This window comes from Condylostylus longicornis, unplaced genomic scaffold, assembly GCF_029603195.1.
Source record: "Condylostylus longicornis isolate FDR11 unplaced genomic scaffold, ASM2960319v2 ptg000038l, whole genome shotgun sequence".
NCBI lineage: Eukaryota > Metazoa > Arthropoda > Insecta > Diptera > Dolichopodidae > Condylostylus > Condylostylus longicornis.
In genome coordinates, this window is record NW_026578007.1 from 3,987,157 (window position 1) to 4,009,016 (window position 21,860).

At 25.4% G+C, this 21,860-nt stretch overlaps 1 protein-coding gene across 3 annotated transcripts in view; it reads left to right on the forward strand.

The window, feature by feature from the left end:
- The window catches only part of LOC129609300 (uncharacterized), a 236,994-nt gene that overhangs the window by 208,905 nt on the left and 6,229 nt on the right, over positions 1 to 21,860 (forward strand). For 2 of the 3 annotated variants that reach the window (XM_055521242.1, XM_055521244.1), the window contains exons 5-7: positions 16,407 to 16,427; positions 19,629 to 20,799; positions 20,908 to 21,107. In XM_055521242.1, the coding sequence (XP_055377217.1) occupies positions 16,407 to 16,427; positions 19,629 to 20,799; positions 20,908 to 21,107 (1,392 nt within the window). The remainder of the gene's footprint in view (positions 1 to 16,406; positions 16,428 to 19,628; positions 20,800 to 20,907; positions 21,108 to 21,860) is intronic. The other variant, XM_055521243.1, reaches the window with a different exon arrangement.

Below are 21,860 nucleotides of genomic sequence, written 5' to 3' on the forward strand. Positions count from 1 at the left end.
AAAAGTTAAATTGTTTCTGCAAATAAAAAATACACAAATAGAATTTCGAAAATTTATTATAAAATTCTAATTTCGTTAATAATGTGAAATTTTAATTTAAATTTTCTGTATTTAAGTGATCCGTAGTATATAATTCCGCCTATAGAATATATTCTATTTAGAATTTCTCGAAAATAAACAACTAAAACAATATTATTTTAAAAAATTATTAAAAACCGCGAAACTACAATAAATTCGGAAAGATTCGGAACATTTTATTAGTAATTTAAAAATTTCCATTTAAGTTTGTATCGCTTTAATACATACTCTCTCTTATACAGTGGGTGTTGTATCAAAGTGCACTGCTATGCACCATTGTATAGGTCCTCAAGAGTAGACAAGATTTTTGTGTGGAGACGATGTTCACAGCTCAGCGGATTCGGAGTTTATTCAGCTTTATTGATTTTTCTACTTTTCGAAATTTTAAGTATAATTTCGTGCCGATGTAAAATAGATCCGTTATGCAATATAGTTTTTATGTTTGACAATATTCTTGAAAAACAACCAGTCATCGTATTAGGATCATTTAAGCAATTTAAAAATGAATTTTCAAAATAAATTTGCATAATTTCTATACGTGGTTGCGTCTTCTTGTAAAATACATATGGGAACTGTATTCTTTCTTCGCAAATAATGCGCTAAATTATACTGTATTTTTTGCTTAAAAATTGGAGATTAAAAAATAATCTTAAAAATTTATATAATGTTGGAAGTTTAATAGACAACTAGTTGAAAAATTAGCAGAGGATAATCAGTTATTACAATCAAGAGCAACATTGGTGCACTAAATTAAAAAAAATATTTGAGTAATTTTTCCATAAAATATTTTTTTATTGTTCATGCCGAAAAACTTGAAAATTAACTTAATTATATTATAAAACAAAAGTTTCTTGCACATTGTATGTAGTTGCACCCTAAGCGGGTTCGATATTCTTATATTAACTTGCATAACCTATTTTCCATTTGTTTGTTATTTCATATTCTCATAGAATTTAAAAAAAAGTTAATTAGTTTACTTTTAGATAGGATATTTGTCATATTTCTCACAACAGTCCAAAGCATATAACTTTTGCAATAAGCTCCATCTCTCTTATCACTGAGCTTCGTCTCTCTGAAGCGGAATGATTCCACTTCCACCAACCCTCTTGCGCTATCACTTTTAACATTTTATCTATGTGCTTTTTGTACATAAATTGAAAAATTTCGAATTTTTTTTTCGCTCTACAAATTTGGACACTTGCAATTTTTATTACGTATAAAAACGCAATGCAAGATTTAAACTGAAAATTTTGAAACATCCTATAATAGTCTGATTTGACTATGCTTACATTTCAACTAAATATATTCGTTAAATTTAGTATTCATGTGCACATCTGCACAGTAATTTAACTTTCTACTTTTTTCAAAAAAAAACAACAAAATTTATTACAAATTAAATATTGGAGCTGACTTAGCTACATAGAACAATTTTAGAAAAAAAAATTTTTAATATGCGATATTAAATTTTTATTATGTCGAAAAAATTATAAAAATTATTTTCGTTTCTTTTATTTCTTTCCTTATGCCAAAAAAATTGCGAAAAGAAAATTGTCTGTATTGGAACTTTATATTTGTTTCAAAATTCTATGTTTGTGTGTACGAGTATAAGCAGTGAAATTAAAATTAAGTGACTCTTAGGGAAAATTTTGTAATAAATTTGAAATTCATATGAAAAAAAAGCAATTTTAATGGTCCAAAAATCTTTTATAAATTAATTTTTTTTCTGAAAGTTTAAGATGTGAGGATTGGTTGACCTGGTGTTTATCACTTTTTGCATAATTAATTGTCATATTTAAACTTTATAATTATTTTAATTGGTACTTTAATGCGATTACATTCAGTAATGCAAATAATTTATTTAAGAACGGGAAAAAATAGAGTTGGTCGTGTCAACTTTGTACTAATGTCAGTTGATCATGATAATTCTCAACTCACACAATTAACCCTTAAAATCGAGCATATATGTTAACCCCACTTTATATTAATTTTTGCTTTATTTCAAAGACTGCATAAATCACTCATCCTAAATATATGCAATCCTAGTAATGGTTTTGTATATGAATGAAAATAATTTTAATAGTGTGATAGCTATACATAGACTTTTTTTAAAAGCAGAATTTTCACTTGTTGAAGGGAAAAGTGCTATAATACAAGCCATTGGTTTGACCCAACTTTATACTAAATTTTGGTCGTACTTGGTTTACTTACATATTGTAACTTGTACTGGTTTAATGGAATTTTAATTATTTTTGAAGTTGTATAGCATCTATTCTAAGAACTTGTACAACTAAAACCAAATTTTCATTGAATAGCGACCCTAGTTTTCTATTCATTTATGCGAAAATTAAATTTTACAGTTTCCGAAATATGACCGAACTATTTTTGAAGTTGTATGGCAGATACTCGAAGAGCTGCTTTTATTAACACAAAATTTGGGTTCTTTCTGTAACAACTCTAAGTAGTTGGTGAATTTTTGGCAAGCGTCGAATTCAATAATTTAATAACAAAAAATTCAATAACAAAATTCATAATTCAATTGAATTATCGAAATTTGACGTTGATAAAAAAATATATACATATTTCTGGCCATATCTTAAAGGTTTATTTCTTAGTGTTAAAAATGGAGTGCTAAATTTATAATACGCTTCAAAATATTCAGTTATGAATACTGTTATGAATACTGATTGTTTATTAAAGTATCTGCTATTGAAATTTTAGTCACTTAAATATTAGAGAGTTCTAAAATGAATGTTAGCTTCTGTTGTTACGCCTTACTTAACACAGTGCATGCTGAGTTAAACCACCATAAATGAAAAATGAACAATATTGTAAATGATCTTATAGTACAAATGTACAATAATTTAATTTTTAAAAATTTTGCATAAATATAGGAGTAGATTTTCAATATTTAATCTAATGTCAAACTAAAATTGCTAGTAATCGAAAATAAAACGCAATATCTCTTAGTATTCCTTATAAATTTTCCAATTGTAAGTGAAAACAATGGAAGATACTAAAATCTATTGTATTCGAATAAGTTAGAATTGCGCGAAAAATTTTATACGCATCTGTAATCTGCATCTGAATAGTAAAAATTAATTAATTATATATAAACATAATTATTCTGAACTTGAACTATTCCGCACTGATTATAAATATTTAAAAATTTTAATAATTATCAAAATTTATAAACAGTTTTATTTATTCACCTTGATGTTGTGCTTGTTGCTTTTGATGTGTTCAATTGAAAAGGTCTTTCTTCATCAAATGAAATTTTTTGTTCTAATTAAATCAAGCAAAATACCTGGATTTATTTTAAATACAACTGTACATAAATAATACTATAAACAAATACTAATCACCGACACAGACATTTTGTCTGTTCTAAATTTTAAATAGAGGAAAAACAAAGAAAAAAATAAAAAAAAAACAGATTAAATAAAAATATGGTTGATACAAGCAACAATTGGATATTTTGTTTATATATTAAATCAAAATTATTTTTGTTATGTATAAAATACGTTATATATACATAATGAAAGTAGAGTTGGGCCTGCCATATAATATTATTCAATGCAATTATAAATAGATTTAAAGCACAGACTAGCACTTTCAATTACAAACCCGAAATTCGTAACTTATAAACTAGTGGAATAATGCAACGAAATTTTTATTTATTGTTTCAAAATTGGAAGTATGTGCGCTGTAAATAATCGAAATCACGCAGAGACCAAAAATCAACAAATTTATAGAGTTAAACCCCTCGAAATTATATTTTACTTCCTCTAATACTATTACATATACATACAATTTTAAGTAACGCAATAAATATCATCAATAGGGTTTAAATAACCCGATTTATAACTTCGATTATCTGTTGAAATTTTTATACCTAAATAGAACCATCATATGACATGAGGTCAATCCCAAATTGTCAAAAGAAAGTCAAAGCGTAAACAGCAAAATCAACTGTTCCGTATCTTACATATAGTGTCACTCATACATGGAAACAGATGATGTCAAAAAACACAAACCACCAGCGGTAAAATAGAATTTTATGTTGCTCTAATGCTTTGGAAATGCATTACCATTTATATATGTGTATAATATAAGAATTGTGAGATTTCGCCGCAGAGAATCGCTTTTGTTTCGTTTTCAACTAAAATTACCGCACTGCAAATGCACCTAGTTCGAATTTTAACTCAAAGTGTCCATTTTAAAAAAGTCATTTTCGTTGGTTTTCACATTTTATATAAATTTCAAATATATATCAATGGCAAAACTTTGATATTACCATATGATTTAATTTCGGTATACCGAAAGAATAGCGTAAAATTTTTGACAACCAAATACCGAATGTCCGAAACGTAGTTACAATACTAATGACAATTTAAGTCCTATTGAAAAACGATTTACAAAAAATTTGTAATTCTAACAAAAAAATTTTTAAAATTTATGAACGCAACAGCAAATTAATAACACGGTTCGTATTGCTATTACATAATATACATATTTTTGTAAATATTCTGAGGAAATGGCATAATTAATTATGAGCTTACAAAATATTACACAAACATTATTATATATCTATATGAATATTGTTTGTTAGGCTCTTTAAAATTATTGACTTCAAAATGTACCCAGTGGTCTGTTGGCTTTTAGACGTTTAGTTATTGTTTTACATACAATTTAAATGATTATAAAAAAAAATAAAAGTGAAAAATTCTATTTTTTGTTTGTTCCTTTTTTTTTGTAATCCCATGTAAATTGTGTTGTTTACAATTTAAAAAAAATATTAATATTATTTTCTATGTAAAAATTATTTGAAATTTATTTTTTCATATGGGAACACGAACTAAAGGAAATTGTGTGTATTTTTTGTATGTTTTTTCTTTTTTGTTAATAATTTGAAGGTTGAAAATTGTGTTGAAATCAATTGAGGTGTTAAAAATATAGTAAAATGTAAGTTCAATATTTTTAAAATTTTCCCTCGTTCTCTCCTAAAATTTAATTCCCTCGTAAATTGTAAAAAGAATGAATACCTTTAAAACGTGTTTATTTTTAACTAAAATTATGTAATAAGTAACAGAAATATCAAATAATTTTAAATAATTAAAGGAAATATTTAAAAAAAAAAACAAAATTACAAAATCTAAAATTTGTACGCCACAGCAAAACAAGCAAAGTTAATAAAGGGTTGTATGCAAAATAAATGCTGAAAATTTAAATTTTAGTGAGTGTAGTTCCTAAAACTGCATCATTATAAAAACCATAAATTATTAAATTATTCTTAAGAGCTACGAGTGATTACGAGCTACGTTTTGCGGAGCTACATGTAATTGCATTCGCCTGAGAATTGTATAATGGATTCTTGAGTTATCATGGAAATATTACGATCGGCGGTATAGACGAAAGATCGGATGTACTTGGTATTTAAAATTTTCTTTTTTTATACCCTGCACTTCGTGAAGGGTATATTAACTTTGGTATGGAGTTTGTAACTACTTGAAGGAGTCATCTGCGGTATGGACATATATATATATTCTTGCTCAGCGTAAAATTCTGAGTCGATTTAGACATGTCCGTCTGTCCGTCCGTCCGTCCGTCCGTCCGTCCGTCCGTCCGTCCGTCCGTCCGTCCGATCGCACGATAACTCAAAAACGCATAATGCAATCGACACCAAACTTTCACAAGTTTTTTCTTTTGTACCAAGGACGAGCCCTATTGTTATTGGACTAATTCGGACAACGGGTTCGGGTAGCTGCCATACAACTCAAAGAGTTTATTTTAAATATTTCAAAAACTAATAAAGGTATAAATATAAAATTTTGTATACATGTGTCCAATTATATTCTACACATGCTCTAAAAATTATAATGGGGTAGCTGCACCGGTTCGGGTGGCTGCCATACAACTCCAACAGCAAATTTTTTATATTCGGCAAAATAATAAAGTCAGATTCATGAAACTTGGCAATCATGTGTCCAATTATGGCTCAAATATATTTCTGAAGTTTTGGTGGAATTGCTCGACAGGTTCGAGTAGCTCCCATACAAGTCTAAAAGCTTATTTTAAATATTTGGAAAAATAATAAAGTCAAATTCATGAGACTTGGCAGTCGTGTGTCCAATTATAGGTCAGACATATTTCTAAAGTTTTGGTGCGATTGCTTGACAGGTTCGAGTAGCTCCCATGCAAGTCTAAAAGCTTAATCTTAATATTTGGAAAAATAATAAAGTCAGATTCATGAAACTTGGCAGTTGTGTGTCCGATTATAGATCAAATATATTTGTGAAGTTTTGATGGAATTGCTTGACAGGTTCGGGTACTTGCCATACAACTCCAAAAGCTTATTTTACATATTTGGAAAAATAATAAAGTCAGATTCATGAAACTTGGCAATTGTATGTCGAGTTATAGGTCACATATATTTCTGAAGTTTTGGTGGAATTGCTTAACAGATTCGAGTAGATCCCATACAAGTTTAAAAGCTTATTCTTAATATTTGAAAAAATAATAAAGTCAGATTCATGAAACTTGGCAGTTGTGTGTCCGATTATAGATCTGATATATTTGTGAAGTTTTGGTGGAATTGCTTGGCAGGTTCAGGTACTTACCATACAACTCCAAAAGCTAATTTTAAATATTTGGAAAAATTATAAGGTCAGATTCATGAAACTTGGCAGTCGGATGTCCAATTATGGGTCAGACATGTCCGTGAAGTTTCTATAGAATGATTTTAGAGGTTCAAGTAATTGCTACACAATAACGAAAGGTGCAGGGTATAATTCAATCGGTTTATACCGACTGAAACGTTTTTACTTGTTTTTTTTAATTTCTAGTATATTCTCAATCGCTGTTTTAATCTTTTTTCAACGGAGCTTAATTTAAATCAAGTGAAAAACTTGTATTTTAATAGAAATTTATGTCTTTTCTCCCAAAACACACAAAATTTCGAATCCATATATTATTAGTTTATAAAGAACTGTGAACCTATGATAATTTTCTTAGTAGCTGTTTTCATTCAGCAAATTGGTCTATATCGTATTAATGGAGAAACCCTATAATATTCATAGTTCATAAATGTATTGTATGTACAAATTTGACTTTACATAGATATTAAAAAAATGATTTGCATACATATTTCGAAAAAGATTGAGTGTTACCTTATTAAAAGTTCTGAGTTTGAAAATTTAAATAGGTACATATTATATATTGGCACATTTATATGAATTAGGCTATACAATAAACCACATGGCCATTAGTTTTTCTTTAATATTCTAAAATTTTTATGACAAAATCTATAAAAAACCATTAAAAATGTTTACTTTATGTATCCTAAACTTCATTATTTAATTACAATTTCCTACATTTAAATACAAGGTGATTCAGTAATGAGTACAAAATATTACCAATATGTCGATTTCAACCCCTTTTTGTTGACCCTTTTAAAAATTGTTTGTTTTCAGGGTTCGGAAGAGAAATTATAACCAAAAATTTTTGTGCGAGTAAAAATTTCATGAAAATTCGTTAAATTCTTTGTATCTTGGAAACCCTTGAGATTGGACAATTATAATTCCAAACTAAAATTTTTACCCATTTATGATGCTCTAAACAAAGATTTATAACATTTTACTGAATCACTCTGTATATTAATGCCATATTAATTCTAATAATATAGACAGAGTTTTGACCTTTAAGAAGTCTTGAAGGCATTCAAAAATTTAAATAATTGCATAAACCTATACAAACGTAGTATTTATATAGGTTTGTATATGCTATAATTAAGTATATAGATCAAAATTATTGTAATTTTAAAAATGCCATTAATTATTTTTGCTAAAATTTATTTTATCAGTCAATTTTATTTTCTAAATTTATATACTTTCCTTCAAAAATATTTTAAAATGTAAAAATTCTATAAAACTGTGCATAAATATGGTGCTTGTTTACATTTATAGAAACACAACCTCTTTTCTATTCATAACTTATAATGCAAGCATTATTTTAGTTCACCAAATTGTCACGTGCAACGAATAATACACCATTATTTATATTAGAATTTATACGATTTTATGTATGGAAAAAAAAATCATTGTTGCGGTCTTAACGACCTTTATACTTGTACTACATAATTTTAATATAATAAGTGAAGAAAGAACAATTTTTACTCAATGTTGCCTCAATGACTACTGCACAATTAATTTTGAATTATACTGTTTGCTGTTAACGTACATATTGAGAAATATGACAATGTAGAGCAGGTTTATTCTCATACAACTCTTCATACTACAATTAATTATAACACGTAGGTACCTAATAATCTTATATGTTAATTTTTAAATGAACCTCGACTACAATAAAGTAATAGAGAATATGCAGAAAACTCATTTAAAAAGGGCATATTATTTGTTTACCGTATTTGAAGCACTTATGGTATTGTTTCTCAAATAAAGATAAAGAATGAAACTTCTTTGGATAAGCTCAAAATACATAAATTGCAAAATTATTTTAACTTTCTTCAATTTAAAATTGATAAAGTCAAAAATTGGAAAATTCAAATAAATGTGAGTAAAGGGAAAAGCACTAACAGGAAGAAAAACGTTCAATAAAAATTCCAGTATAATTTCCAGTAAACCCGTTCTTCTTTCTAAATCGTAACTTTTTCATAAGTTCATTTATAAATAAAATTTTTTACTGGAGACTACTCAACTCAAAGTCGAAATAAAGCGTCCAAACAGAAAATTTACAAAATTTCAGTTCCACGTAAAATTTACGTTATGTACATATATACGAAATTGGAAAAAACGAGAAAAATTCATCTTAAACCCTGTACTAGCAAAAAACCTTATATACTTAAGGTAAGGAAACTGCATCATCCACTTTGTGCTACATACACTTTATTTTAACTTTGATCGGATATTCAATCCGAAATGTTTGCATACTCGTAATATTGAAATTCTTTGAAAAATGCATACAAATTTGTATTAATATGCGCAAGAACAAATTAACTCGGTGATATTTTTGTTAATGAGCTTTTGAGCCCAACAACAACCACACAACATGATACCCAGTTTTAGAAGTTCTAGTTGAAAATAATGTCGATTCTTTACAACTTTTGTACGAATTTTAGATCTATATAGGCACAAACATTTTCGAGATTAAATTAAACAGGATTCTAATATAATGAACCTTATTCTAGTTGTCGCGTCACTTACGTGACATTTGTCGTTATCGCTGTCACATCATTTGAAATGTGGTATTCTGGTTGTCGAGTGACGTGAGTGCGAGAAATAATCGAAAATGAAACGTTTCAAGTGAAATTGATACATTTTAAAAAGAAATTTCGGCGAGTAAAGTTCAAACTAAAAAAAATTTTCAGTATATATATTTATATTTTTAAATAATAAAAGAAGTCATTTGCATTATGGTTTACGAATTCATCTCACTCCAGTAGTGATGAAATTAAAAAAAACAACAATTGAGGATCGAAAGATTTAAGATTAGCGACAGCTCTAATCCATTGGATTTGCCAAATTTTTTCTAGTAAATTAGTTCCAAACATTTTATTTTATTCACAGATTATAAACTATTACTCGTACAGACTTCCAAAGGAGGCCTTTGTATATTTACTGAATATATTCGATGGAAAAACGAGTACCCGTAAAAGGCGTGCCCTGTCATGAAATTTCCAATTCTTCAAATTTATAAATACTTTCACGCTAAAAACAAAAATTCAATTATATATTTTATGACTTGATTTATGTGTAAAATTAATTTTTTTATGATTTTGTTAAATTGTTTTGTTTTAACTTGCATTTTTGGTGTATCCTTCTTTCTTGTCACTTGTAAATACTTTTCGACAAAAAACGTCGTTTCACTACGACATATCTCGCATCAGAACGACAACTTGAATATGGCTGAAACACATTTTCCCGCTGTTCCCCGACGATTGTCACTGCGATCGCCGCTTAGAATATCAAATTCAAGTCGTAACGACAATTGTCGCTCTACTTCGACAACTAGAATCAGGCTCAATTTATTATTGTTTGAGAATTTAGAGAACTTAATTAAATGACCACATCTCATTTCATTTCTCAACCTTTCAAACGGAATAGTATACATTTATAGACCAGCTCGTACGAAATAAAAATTTGCTTTTTAGATTATATACGATTAAGTAGTAAGCATAAAATACTTTTTGTCTTAATTGAAGCAATACATTCAACTCAATATACTTTTAAAAAATTCAAAATATAATTTAAACGGGAATTTTCTACAATTTCTCTTATTTAAAAGGAAAAATTTTAAGTATTCTAACATTTGTGTTTGGCACTGTTCTACATTCAATTTTATTTTACTTTCCTCGTTTTTCTTTTTCCTATTTTTGTTAAATAAATATTTTATTTTGGCGCATGAATCCTTTACCCCCCATACTATTTTTTGATCTATAAAAAGCATTTACTTTTAATGGCGGCATACATCTGTATACATACACACAAATTAATTTATGTACGTATATAAAAAATATATCAGTATTTTTTATTATACCGATTTTATTTTGTTGTCATTGTCGTTTCCCTATCCTATACATACATAGATATTTAGAATAATGTATTGCTATAAGCGAAAAAGCGGTAAGCAGCAATATTGTATTGTAGCACCACCGTCATCACCACATTTGCTATGCCATATATATACAAAAAAAAATTTATACTTACTTATTTTTAAAATTCTATTTGTTTTGTTGTTGTATTTTGTTTGATTGTTCTTTTTTTTTTTTTTGAAATTTATATTCTTACATTTACTTTATTTTTACTTTTGCCTGTTATTTTTTTTTCTCTTTGATATTATTATCCTTTTTTAACTTTAATACACGTTTTATTCATCTATAAAAATATTTAATATATATTTGTATATTTTTATATAAATAATTAATGTATACCTATATACGAGTATATAAAATATACAGTAAACTCACGATTTATGTAATCTAATTAAATTCACATTTGAGTTGAATTCCCATGTTCTCACATGTTAGACGTTTTTGTTTCATGTATAACAAAATGATGACACTTATACAAACATATACAAAAATTGCGTTAAATTAGTCAAAGTATTACCTCCCATATATTGTCTATGCAGAAATTTTTAGAGGTATTGCAATTCTATATATTGTTTAAAAAAGCAGGGAGCTCTTCGAAAAAAGCCTTTTTATAAACTTTCGGTATATAGACTTACAGGTTGGATGCCATATATTCAAAAACAAATCAAATATTTTATATTTTTAGCGTTAAACTACTTAGTTTTTCTCTTTTTTCTTATTATTCCTGCATAAATTGTAATAAAATTGGAAAGTTTTAGAAAAATAAGTTTAAATTTTGACAATTCAAATTTCAAATTCTTTTCATAATGGAACTCCAATACTCCGCAAATTTTTTACTTTGCAACATTAACGTACATAATAGTAAAGTTTCGAGATAGTTTAAAGGCAATTTAAAAATTGATTTTCTTTACAAATTCTAAGTAATGAACAGAAGCAAAAAAATATTATTTAGTGCTCATATATAAAGTGAAATTTCTCTTGATTTGTTTTTTCCAACATAATATGTCCTTACTTTTCGTGTGTGTTTCGCCGGGGCGAATCTTATACAAACTTAGGTATTTAATTTTAATGCTATTGCTCTCAATTTCTTTTTAGTATCCAATTGTGCTTTTAGTATCCAAGTGCTTAATTCAATTAATCATAAATTATTCTTATAATTAATGTAACAGCAATTAAGGGAAAATAGTTTTTTCTTTTTAAAATTTTACACAATTTTTTTTTAATTTATTTTTGCTTAAATATTTGATATTTCTCTCTTGAATTAAAAAAAAATTATTTTCATAAATTTTTTATTTATTTTTGTTTATTTTTCTGCGGATTGACATTTGTTGTGACAACTTAAACATTGACAAATATAAACTTAATGAAAACGACCTGAACATTTTGAATTTTGGCGAAATTAAATATAGTATAGGAATATGTTGAGCAGTTACTTGTTTATTTTTCAAATTAATTCATTAAATTTTTCTAATATACGATTTACTTTATAATATCTTTATAAAGTAAATGCCCAGAGAAAAGCCTCAACTTTTAATGATTTTCCAACTCAAATTTATGATCCGTTCTGAGAACAAGCCTTACAGCAATTGCAAGTGAATGCTCATATAGAATTTCTTGTTACATGTTTATATAAATTGGGAATCTACTGTATTAATTTTTTTTTTATATTTTTGTATATGCATTGCATTATTATGAGCATTAAGGTATATGAACGTGTATATGTGCGCCTGTTTCTGTAAATGATATGTTAAGAATGACCTTGAAATTACATCATATATGTATATATAGAAAATTTTCCATATACATACATATATATACACAATATGCCTACTAATATTTTGTATAAAAAACAAAAAAAAAAAACATTAATATGAGAATGTAAATAACTTTATATGTGTATATATATACACATTTACGTGTGTATAGGTGAATATTGACGTAAATAAAGAAGAAAAAAAGAAAAACAACAACATCATAAAAAAATTTTTTATATTTTCTATTCCAGATGATTTTGTGTCCTTTCACTTTAAAATTATTTTGGTTTTTTTTTTCCATTTTTATTGTAATGTTTGAATTTTTTATACGATTATTAATAAATGTGTGTGTTCTTATGATAGTGTATATGTGTGTGTGTATATACACAAGCTTTTTTGTTATTCATTTAATTTTTCCTTGTTTTTCTTGTTTTTTTTTTCTTTAATTTTGACGTTGTCCTTCTTCCTTTTTTTTGTTTTCTCTTCATAAATTTTTTTCCATATTATTTTCTTTGTTTGTTCTGTTAGTTTTTTTTTTCTTTAATTATTTTTTTGGTTTTTCTTATTTTTATTTTATGTATACATACATATGTACATGTATGTATTTATGTATGTATGAAAAAATATAATTTTTCTGTCAATGCAATATTGTGTACATACGAACACAAATACGAATTTTCTAACCTAACAAGTGACAATTGTGTATAGGATAAGAGAGGAGAACAACAGGATTAAAGAAATTAAAAAAAAAAAAAAAAATGGAAAAATTTTATTTAATTTTTTTCATGTTTTTGTGATTAAAAAAATTTCGAAAAATTTTTTTTCTTAAAATTTTGTTTGTTTGTTTGTATATTACTGTGTTTATTATTTGGTAATTCAAAAATAATTTGAACAAATAAGAATTTGATAATTTCTTAAAAATTTGTGAATTTAAAAAATGATTTTTAAACATTTTAATAAATTTCGATTAGAAAGAACAAAAAAATGAACAAGAAATCAAAGAAAAAAAAAATAAAGGAAGAAAAATTAATAATGAAAATATGAAAATAAAAAGTAAAACAAAAGAACTGACCCAAAAAATTAAAAAAAAAAACAAAAGAAACAAGTCCCCGTCCCCCATCTTTTTGTTTTTTATAATGTTTTTTTTTTTTTTCTGTTTTGAAGGATAATATTAATTAAATAAATGGATATATAGCAGCATATCCTTGAATATTTTTTTTTCTTGTTGTTTTCATTTAGTTTTTCTGTTTTTATTTTTTTGTTTTTGTATTACCGTGAAAATTTATTTTTGTATTTGGTTTTTTCCTATTTTTTTTTTTTCTGTTTGTTTCTTCTTTTTTTTTTTTGTTCATATTCCCCGACATAAAGGACAATTTAAATATTGCATTTTCATTTTAATATTTGATTTTTAAGTGGTGTGTATATGCACATTGGTTTTTAAGTAAGAGTTTAGAAAGTATTTGAATAATCAAAAATAAAACAAAATCTAGAAAAAAAATGAATTTATAAGACAAAAAGTAAGTTTTTTATAATCGGGAATTCGAAGTATAAGAAAACGAAAATCAAAAAAAAAAGAAACATAAAAACTTTATGAGTAATATAAAAAATTATTATTTTTTTTTTAAATATGGAACAAACACCATACTCAAAGCTAAAGCGAAGCAATTAATAAATTTAATTTTAATTAAAAGTACATAAGAAATTTCTTGATTTTTAGAAAATTTTAATAAAGTGCTTTAATATTTTTCCATTACATTGTTATTTTTCTTATTTATATTAAAAAACATTTAGAATTTTACTTAAAATTTTCATTAAATTTCTCTTAAATTTCAATTTGAATTTCCATTATGAGTGAAAAAAAAAAAATTTGCATTTTGCATAATTGAAGTGAATCTAATTAAAAAATTTTAGTAAAACACAAAAAATAAATTGAAAATCTATTATAAATATGAAAAAGTAAATTTTCTAATACTAAAAATACTATTCAAATTTATGTACGTATATTTAATTTTTTATAAATAATAAAAATTTAAATAAATTTTAATAAAAAATGCACTCGAAAATTAAATTATTTTATTATGAGTGAATTTGGAAATTGCAAACTGTTTTTATGTTGTGACCTTCCTGTATTCCTGTATTATTTCAAAATTATTTGATTAACTGGTGTTAAAATCCTATATTGTTGTACACTACTGCAATTGTTAAACACTTTATATAGCTCGTATATTGTTACATATATAAAAAAACACATATTATAGCATTCTTATGGATAGTGTAATTAAAAAATTGTCCTTTATAAGATTTTTAATTATCGTAGTTATTTTAATTCAAAATTTGATTTCCGTAATATTGAAAAAAAAAAAAACAAAAAAATTAAGAATTTCCGTATTGAATAAAATGCGTTTTTTTTTTTAACAACACAGAGAAAAACGAATTGTGACTTTGATGACAAATATTATTTCAGTATAATTGTGTTTGTTAATATTTAAATTTTCATAATTTTCATAATTTTTTACATTTTGAAATGAATTTCGGCGCAAAATGATGATAAGTTTATTGGTAATTTTAAGGATGGTAGTTAATAAAGAATTTCGTATAGAAATGTCAATGTCAATGTTTCGCGATGTAAAAAAAATGTTTATAAGGTACTTATTTCATAAATCGAGTGCAGTTTAAAGGATTCAATTCTGGTTTTTTTTTACAATACGAAGTACACTGATAATATAGTGAACCGCGTGAGATCAAAACTAAAGTTTTAAATTCGTATATAAGACTACATTCGTATTACCATTAATTGATGTTGGTACAACTCATTTCTTTGATGTTGTAAATCGAAAATTCTATATAGCGGGTTTTGTTTTCATTCCTCAGTTGTATAATGTAAAGTTACTTACAACTATGTAATTATAGTTGTCAAATTTTATTTGATTTCTACATTATTTACGGAGAAAAAAAAAATTTTGTTTTTCTTGAAAATTGTGTTTTGTATAATTGCAGAGAAATTACGGTTTCCTAATTAATTTGCATTTATGCGTTAAATATAGTTTTCACGTTACAACTTTTCGAATTTTTAATTGCCAATTAAAAAATTTTAATCACCGAAAAAGTTAAATTGTTTTCAAAGTATGTACTCGTATTTATAATCTTGGTAAGTGGAAAGAAACAGTACAAATAATTGTGTGTGCGCGTAAACGTGCATGCAATGTTAATTTTGTTGCAAATTTTCGTTTTTCTATTAAATGAAGAATAACGGAATTAATACAATTAAAATGGAATTTAATATTCATACACTTTTCTAAAATTAATCCTCTCCTAACTCTTCATTTATTTATTCTACTTTCTAAATAATGTAATTAGGCCATATAATACCAATCCCGATTAATACTTGAACTTGCAAGACATTTTTCGGTATATACAAGACTCGATGGGCGTCGGTTTTCGGGTGTCCAAGACTCGATGGTATTCTCGAACCAGACTGACAGATTGTTTCCAGACGAACAAAATAATACTTAGTGATATTTAACTTCTTTGAGCTATCATCCCAAGATATGAGGTTTCAAAATTGAAATTATTCGAAAACCAAATTTTTACAGTAAAAAGATACTAAAATTTTTTAAAGTGAATGAATGTTTTGTATGAAAAATGCCAGTGTGTGCGTGTCATTTTATTAATTTTAACAATTTTTTATTTTAATTTCTTTTTTTTTTTTTGCATTTTATATTTATTATTAATTTTTTTCTTGTTTCTGCTAAAAATATTTATGTATGTTTTTCTTTATTTTTTTTTTTATGTGCATGATGTCGTAATATAAATTAAACATATTCAACTATACATATTTAATATACAATATAAAAATGTATAAATTTCTACATCATAATGTAAATGTGTGTGTATCCTGTTTATTTATTTTTATTGTTGAAAAAAAAAATTAAAATTCTTGTATTGTGTTATTCGTATCCTGTATGTAGAATTTTGGAATGCAAAATCAGGTCAGTAGTATTAATATTTTTTTGTTTTTTTTTTTTTTTTAATAAAATATTAATAAACATGCAATACATATACGTGTATATGTTTGTATGTTCATATATATATATATATATTTAATTTTAATTTAATGTAAATTTATAATTTCTTTGCTTTTTGTTTTTATTTCATGTCATATTTGACTAGCTATGATAGTTTAAATAAAATTATAATGTAAATATTAAATTATAAAAAAAAAAACAATAAATTTTAATTTTAATTATAAAGTAAATTAGAAAAAAAAAAGCTTTAACTATCTTTAATGTTGTGCTCGTTTTTAATTCTTTTAATGTTTGTTTTTAATTTAAAAATTTTTTTACTTATAATTATGAATATTTGTTTTGCATGATTTAAGCAAATTTAGTTTTTAAAAATTTATTTTTAGCATTAGATTCTTTCGGTATATTTATGTAGTTAAAAAAATAGTTGGACAAAAAATAAATATTTACGATATATAGGACAAAAAACAAATATGAAATTAATTAGGAATTTTCTTTAAAATACTTCAAAGTATAAAAAATTGCCTAGTTATCTTAATGAGTTGGATAGGAAATCCTTAAAATATTATCGTTGTAATTACATATATAGAAGATAGTCATATTTAAAAAAAAAATATAAATCATAGAATAGAATATTCTTACATTAATAAGAAATTTTTCAGAATTATATTTGAGTTGTTCAGAAATTTCATTTGTATAGAAACCATTAAATAGTTATGATTTGTGAACGTTATAATTCAATATAAATTCTAAAAAAAATTAAATAAAAATTAATTAAATCAGTGACTTTTTAAAAAAATATAGTAAATATAATATATAGAAGAATTATTATCGTAAAATTCAGCTTAAGATCTATCGTAAAGTTCAGCTTAAAATCAAAAACTTTAAACAGTAAATTAATGCTATATATGTAAACCTATCAGACCACCAAGCTCAGAGGGTAAATCAAAAACAAATTCCAAATTTATATATGGAGTTTATATTGAAGAGGTGTCGGCAATTATTTGTTTGAACGAAATTGATTAATATTTTTGGATCCACTGGTTTTACATATATTATTTTTAATTTAAAATTTAAGTTTCAAAAAAAAATGTGGTAAATTCGTTTATAAATGCATTTAAAGAAAAACAATTATAATTTTTAATACAGTCATCATTTCCTGTCTTCTAAATGGAAGGTTCCTAAATTAAAGAAGATTTTTCAATAAGATATTAGATTTAAAAAGAAATTAAAAAAAAAAAGTAAAAAAATAATTATCATACACTAAATTGTGTTTAAAAATAGCTGTGCTAAAGAGAATTAGAGTTTTAGAAAATATTTAAAAATTTCACATAAAAATATAAAGAAATTTTTTATTCGGAATACTTCGAAAACATAAAGCAATAAGAATTGTTTTTGAAACGTGCTCAGTTCACGAATCTCCAGAAATTAACTTCAGCTTGGTAGCCTTATAGATGTACATATATGGCATTCAGTAAATACATATACATATTTTCAATTTATAAAATCTAATAATTTTAAAACTTAGAAATTTGGACAATAATATAATTTATTATAATAATAATATTGTTTACAGCAATAGTAACAGTCATACACAATTTAATTCAAGTATTAGTAATACAATTTTGTTTTACTATATAGACTGAAGATCTCTATTCTCCTAACAATAAACGATCTGTTTTTTAGATTAATCAGAAATATAAAATTTAATTAATTAAATGAGTGTATGTTTATCGGCGCGTCTGCATGCAACTGGCCATTTGTAAAAATTTGTTTTTGTAACAGTATTTAAGAGCACCACAAAGTGGATAAGAGAAATCAAAATTCTTCTTCCACACGTAACTTTCGTTAAAATCTTGCAATTCATTGAATTTCTATACACGTTTGTTTGATTTTTACTCTTGCAACATTTTCTAATGCTTTTGCTGCATATTCAAATTTCGTATTTCGTAGTAACATAATGTTGTGGCGAACCATACTTAAAATCAATGAATATTAAAAAATCAATAAGGAAATCGCTGCTTTGATTAATAATATGACAAATAATTAAATCATAGCTGTAATTAGTCCTAAATTGATTTGGAAATTCGTTCAAAATATCAAAATTATAATTTATTTTCTTTTGAACAAAAGAACCGACACAAATTTTGCGGAGCAACACAAAAAATTTTTAAACAAACATTGTATTTTTTATTTACGAGTAAATTCTTGCCAGTCAGAGGAACAACTAATATTATTCAAGGGATAAGTTATTTTTAAAAATATATACGTACATATATTGTGCATACTCTTTATTAAAATGAGTTCATAGAAAGTAAACCGTAATGAGTGCATTAAAACAAAGTTATTTATAATTTCTTTCCTTTGCCTTACTAGTATTTACAAATTAATATTTAAAAAATTTATAATTTTACTATATAACGTTCAATAATTTGAAGATTATTTTTCATTTCCAATCCTTGCCTTGTTAAAAATTTTATTGAAATTAATCGTACCATGGGTCTCCGTTCACATACAAAATATTTATATGAACAAATGTAATAACTTAAAATGTGAATAAATATGAATACAATCCGTTTAATTATCAAATCTTTAATTATCAAAGTAAAACAACTAAATTCAGTTTAGTTGTCCAATAAACATAAGAATTAAAAAAAAGCAATAGTCCGCCGCAATGTATGCAATTTTTGTGTACGAAAATATGTTTTACATAGTACATAAGTTAGCATGTATAGCAGCGCAGCTTTAATTGCTAGAATTATTTTAAGTTTTAATATAAAATTTTTTTTTTATTAAATAAAAATAAAAACAAAGCAACTTTATTAAAAAATATTATTAATTAACTAGAATGAAAATTACTGTTCAAATAATAAGAAAACAGAAATTGAAAAGTTTAGTAGAAAGGCATAAGAGTTCAATTATCAAGTTTAAATAATAAAATGGAAGAATTCAAAAGTTAATATTTAAGGTATTTAACAACATTTTAGTAGGTACTACGAAATTTACTAAATAGAATTTTAATAAATTTAAGTTTACGTGCACAAACCTTAGGATTGATTTAATATTTTAGTTTAGTCGTTTTTCTTAGATTACAATTTTTTATTTTTTTTTTGAAAAATATTTCAAAACTACCATTAATATTTAAAATTTCTTTTTTAATATTTTTAGGCAGCAATCTTTATTATCTGACGAGCAAGCAAAAGAAGTTGAGCAAATTTTATCGGCAACTTCAGCTTCAACTCGTAATGTAACAACTGGTCAAATCTCATTATCTTCATTATCGCCACCAAAGAAACCTAATACAACAAATACTACTACAACAACATCAGTTAATTCTAGTCAAAATGATACTAAAGATAATGATGACGGACCAGAATGGTTAAAAGATGTATTAGAAGCACCTAATAAACATCTAGAAAATATTGAAAAATTAAATCAAGAAAAATCAGAAGAAAATCAACAAAAAGAACAAATAATACAAGATAATAATGATGTTATTGAATTAGAACGTGAAGAAGAAGATGAATTAGATAATCCACCAAAACCAGATGAAATTTTAGAGATCTCAACAACTCAAGTTCAAGGAAATTCAACTATAAATGAAATTAATTTAAATAAAACATCAAGTTTTGATTCATTAACACAACAACAACAGCAACAATTACAACATCAACAACAAGAATCTCTTCAAGAATCAATAGTCTCTGTAGAATCAATAACTACAACAACTGAATCATCAACTGGTCAAACAACACGTACAACTGCAGATGAAAGTTTATTATCAAGTAAACAAAATTCAATTGGTTCATTAGTTGAAACAGCATCTATCGATCAATCAATTTCATCAACTGGTACTAACGTTGGTCTATTACAAGATCCAGATCAATATTATATACCAGAATATCCACCAGTTAAAAGTAAAGAAGTTTATGTTGAAGGTGGTGTACATTATTTCGAAGATGGAAACTTTTGGATGGAAGTACCAGGTCTTATTGAATCAGATGAAGATGATTCACCATATCCACCAGTAACTGTTAAAAAGAATACAAAAGTTAAATTTAGTAGTGGACCAATACAAGTTTTTTCAACATTTTCGGTAACAGATTATGATAGACGAAATGAAGATGTTGATCCAGTTGCAGCATCAGCTGAATATGAACTTGAAAAGCGTGTTGAAAAAATGCATGTGTTCCCAGTTGAATTGGTTAAGGGACCCGAAGGTTTAGGTTTAAGTATAATTGGTATGGGAGTTGGTGCTGATGCTGGTTTAGAAAAATTAGGTATTTTTGTTAAAACAATAACTGATAACGGTGCTGCTGCCAGAGACGGAAGAATTCAAGTAAATAATAACGCATATTCAATTTTTTTTTTAATTTTTTTTTATTTTAAAAATTAGAATACCTACAATTTATTTAACTAAAATATTTTATTTCTTATTTAATTTTAGGTAAACGATCAAATTATCGAAGTTGATGGTAAAAGTTTAGTTGGTGTAACACAAGCATATGCTGCATCTGTTTTAAGAAATACAAGTGGTCCAGTCAAATTTCAAATTGGACGTGAACGTGATCCAGAAAATTCAGAAGTTGCACAATTAATTAGATTAAGCCTACAAGCTGATAAGGAGAAAGAGGAAAGACTTAAAAGGTTTGTTTATTCTTATTGCTTATGTGGTATTTTAGAAAATGCAATTTTAAAGGCGAAAATTGAAATATAAATCTTTCCTAGCTTCGAAATTTTCACTTTAAGAACTACGTTTTCAAAAAAAAAAAAATACATTTTAGGTTGCCAACTAGAAGCCGCAATTTAAACCAATAATTTTTTCCCTTTTCCGATTTCAATTAAATTTTTAATAAATTTAAAAGTAAATTGAAAAAGGCGTCAATAGGCTCATGATTCACTATTGCTTTTATTATTCATATAAATGAAAATTGTGTGTTGTTAAAGGATTAGCAATTGATGCATTTTTCGAGGCGTCAAATATTGAATAAAATTGAGCCATCACAATTAAAAATTTCTCCATAAAAAAAATTTCAATTTATACCTCAAACTCAATAAGCAACACTTCAAATTGCAAAATTTAATGAGATTATTAATTATTTTACTAATTTTGACTAACCACTTAAGGTATTATTTGAAGTGTGAGGAAACCCTCATAGAAGATTTGTCGAAAAAATAATTGAAATAAAAAAATTAATTTTCGATTTTTGTGATTTACAAATTCATGTTTTTTTGAATTATGATTATAAATTCATTTAATTATTTGTTACGGCCTTATTATGTTTTATGCAGCGTTAAAGTTCGATTTTTTGCAGTTGTCAAATTGTTCAATTTTGAACAATTGACAACTCCCAAATTTATTCTTCATTAAATTAAATAATACGAAATTTGAATTTAATT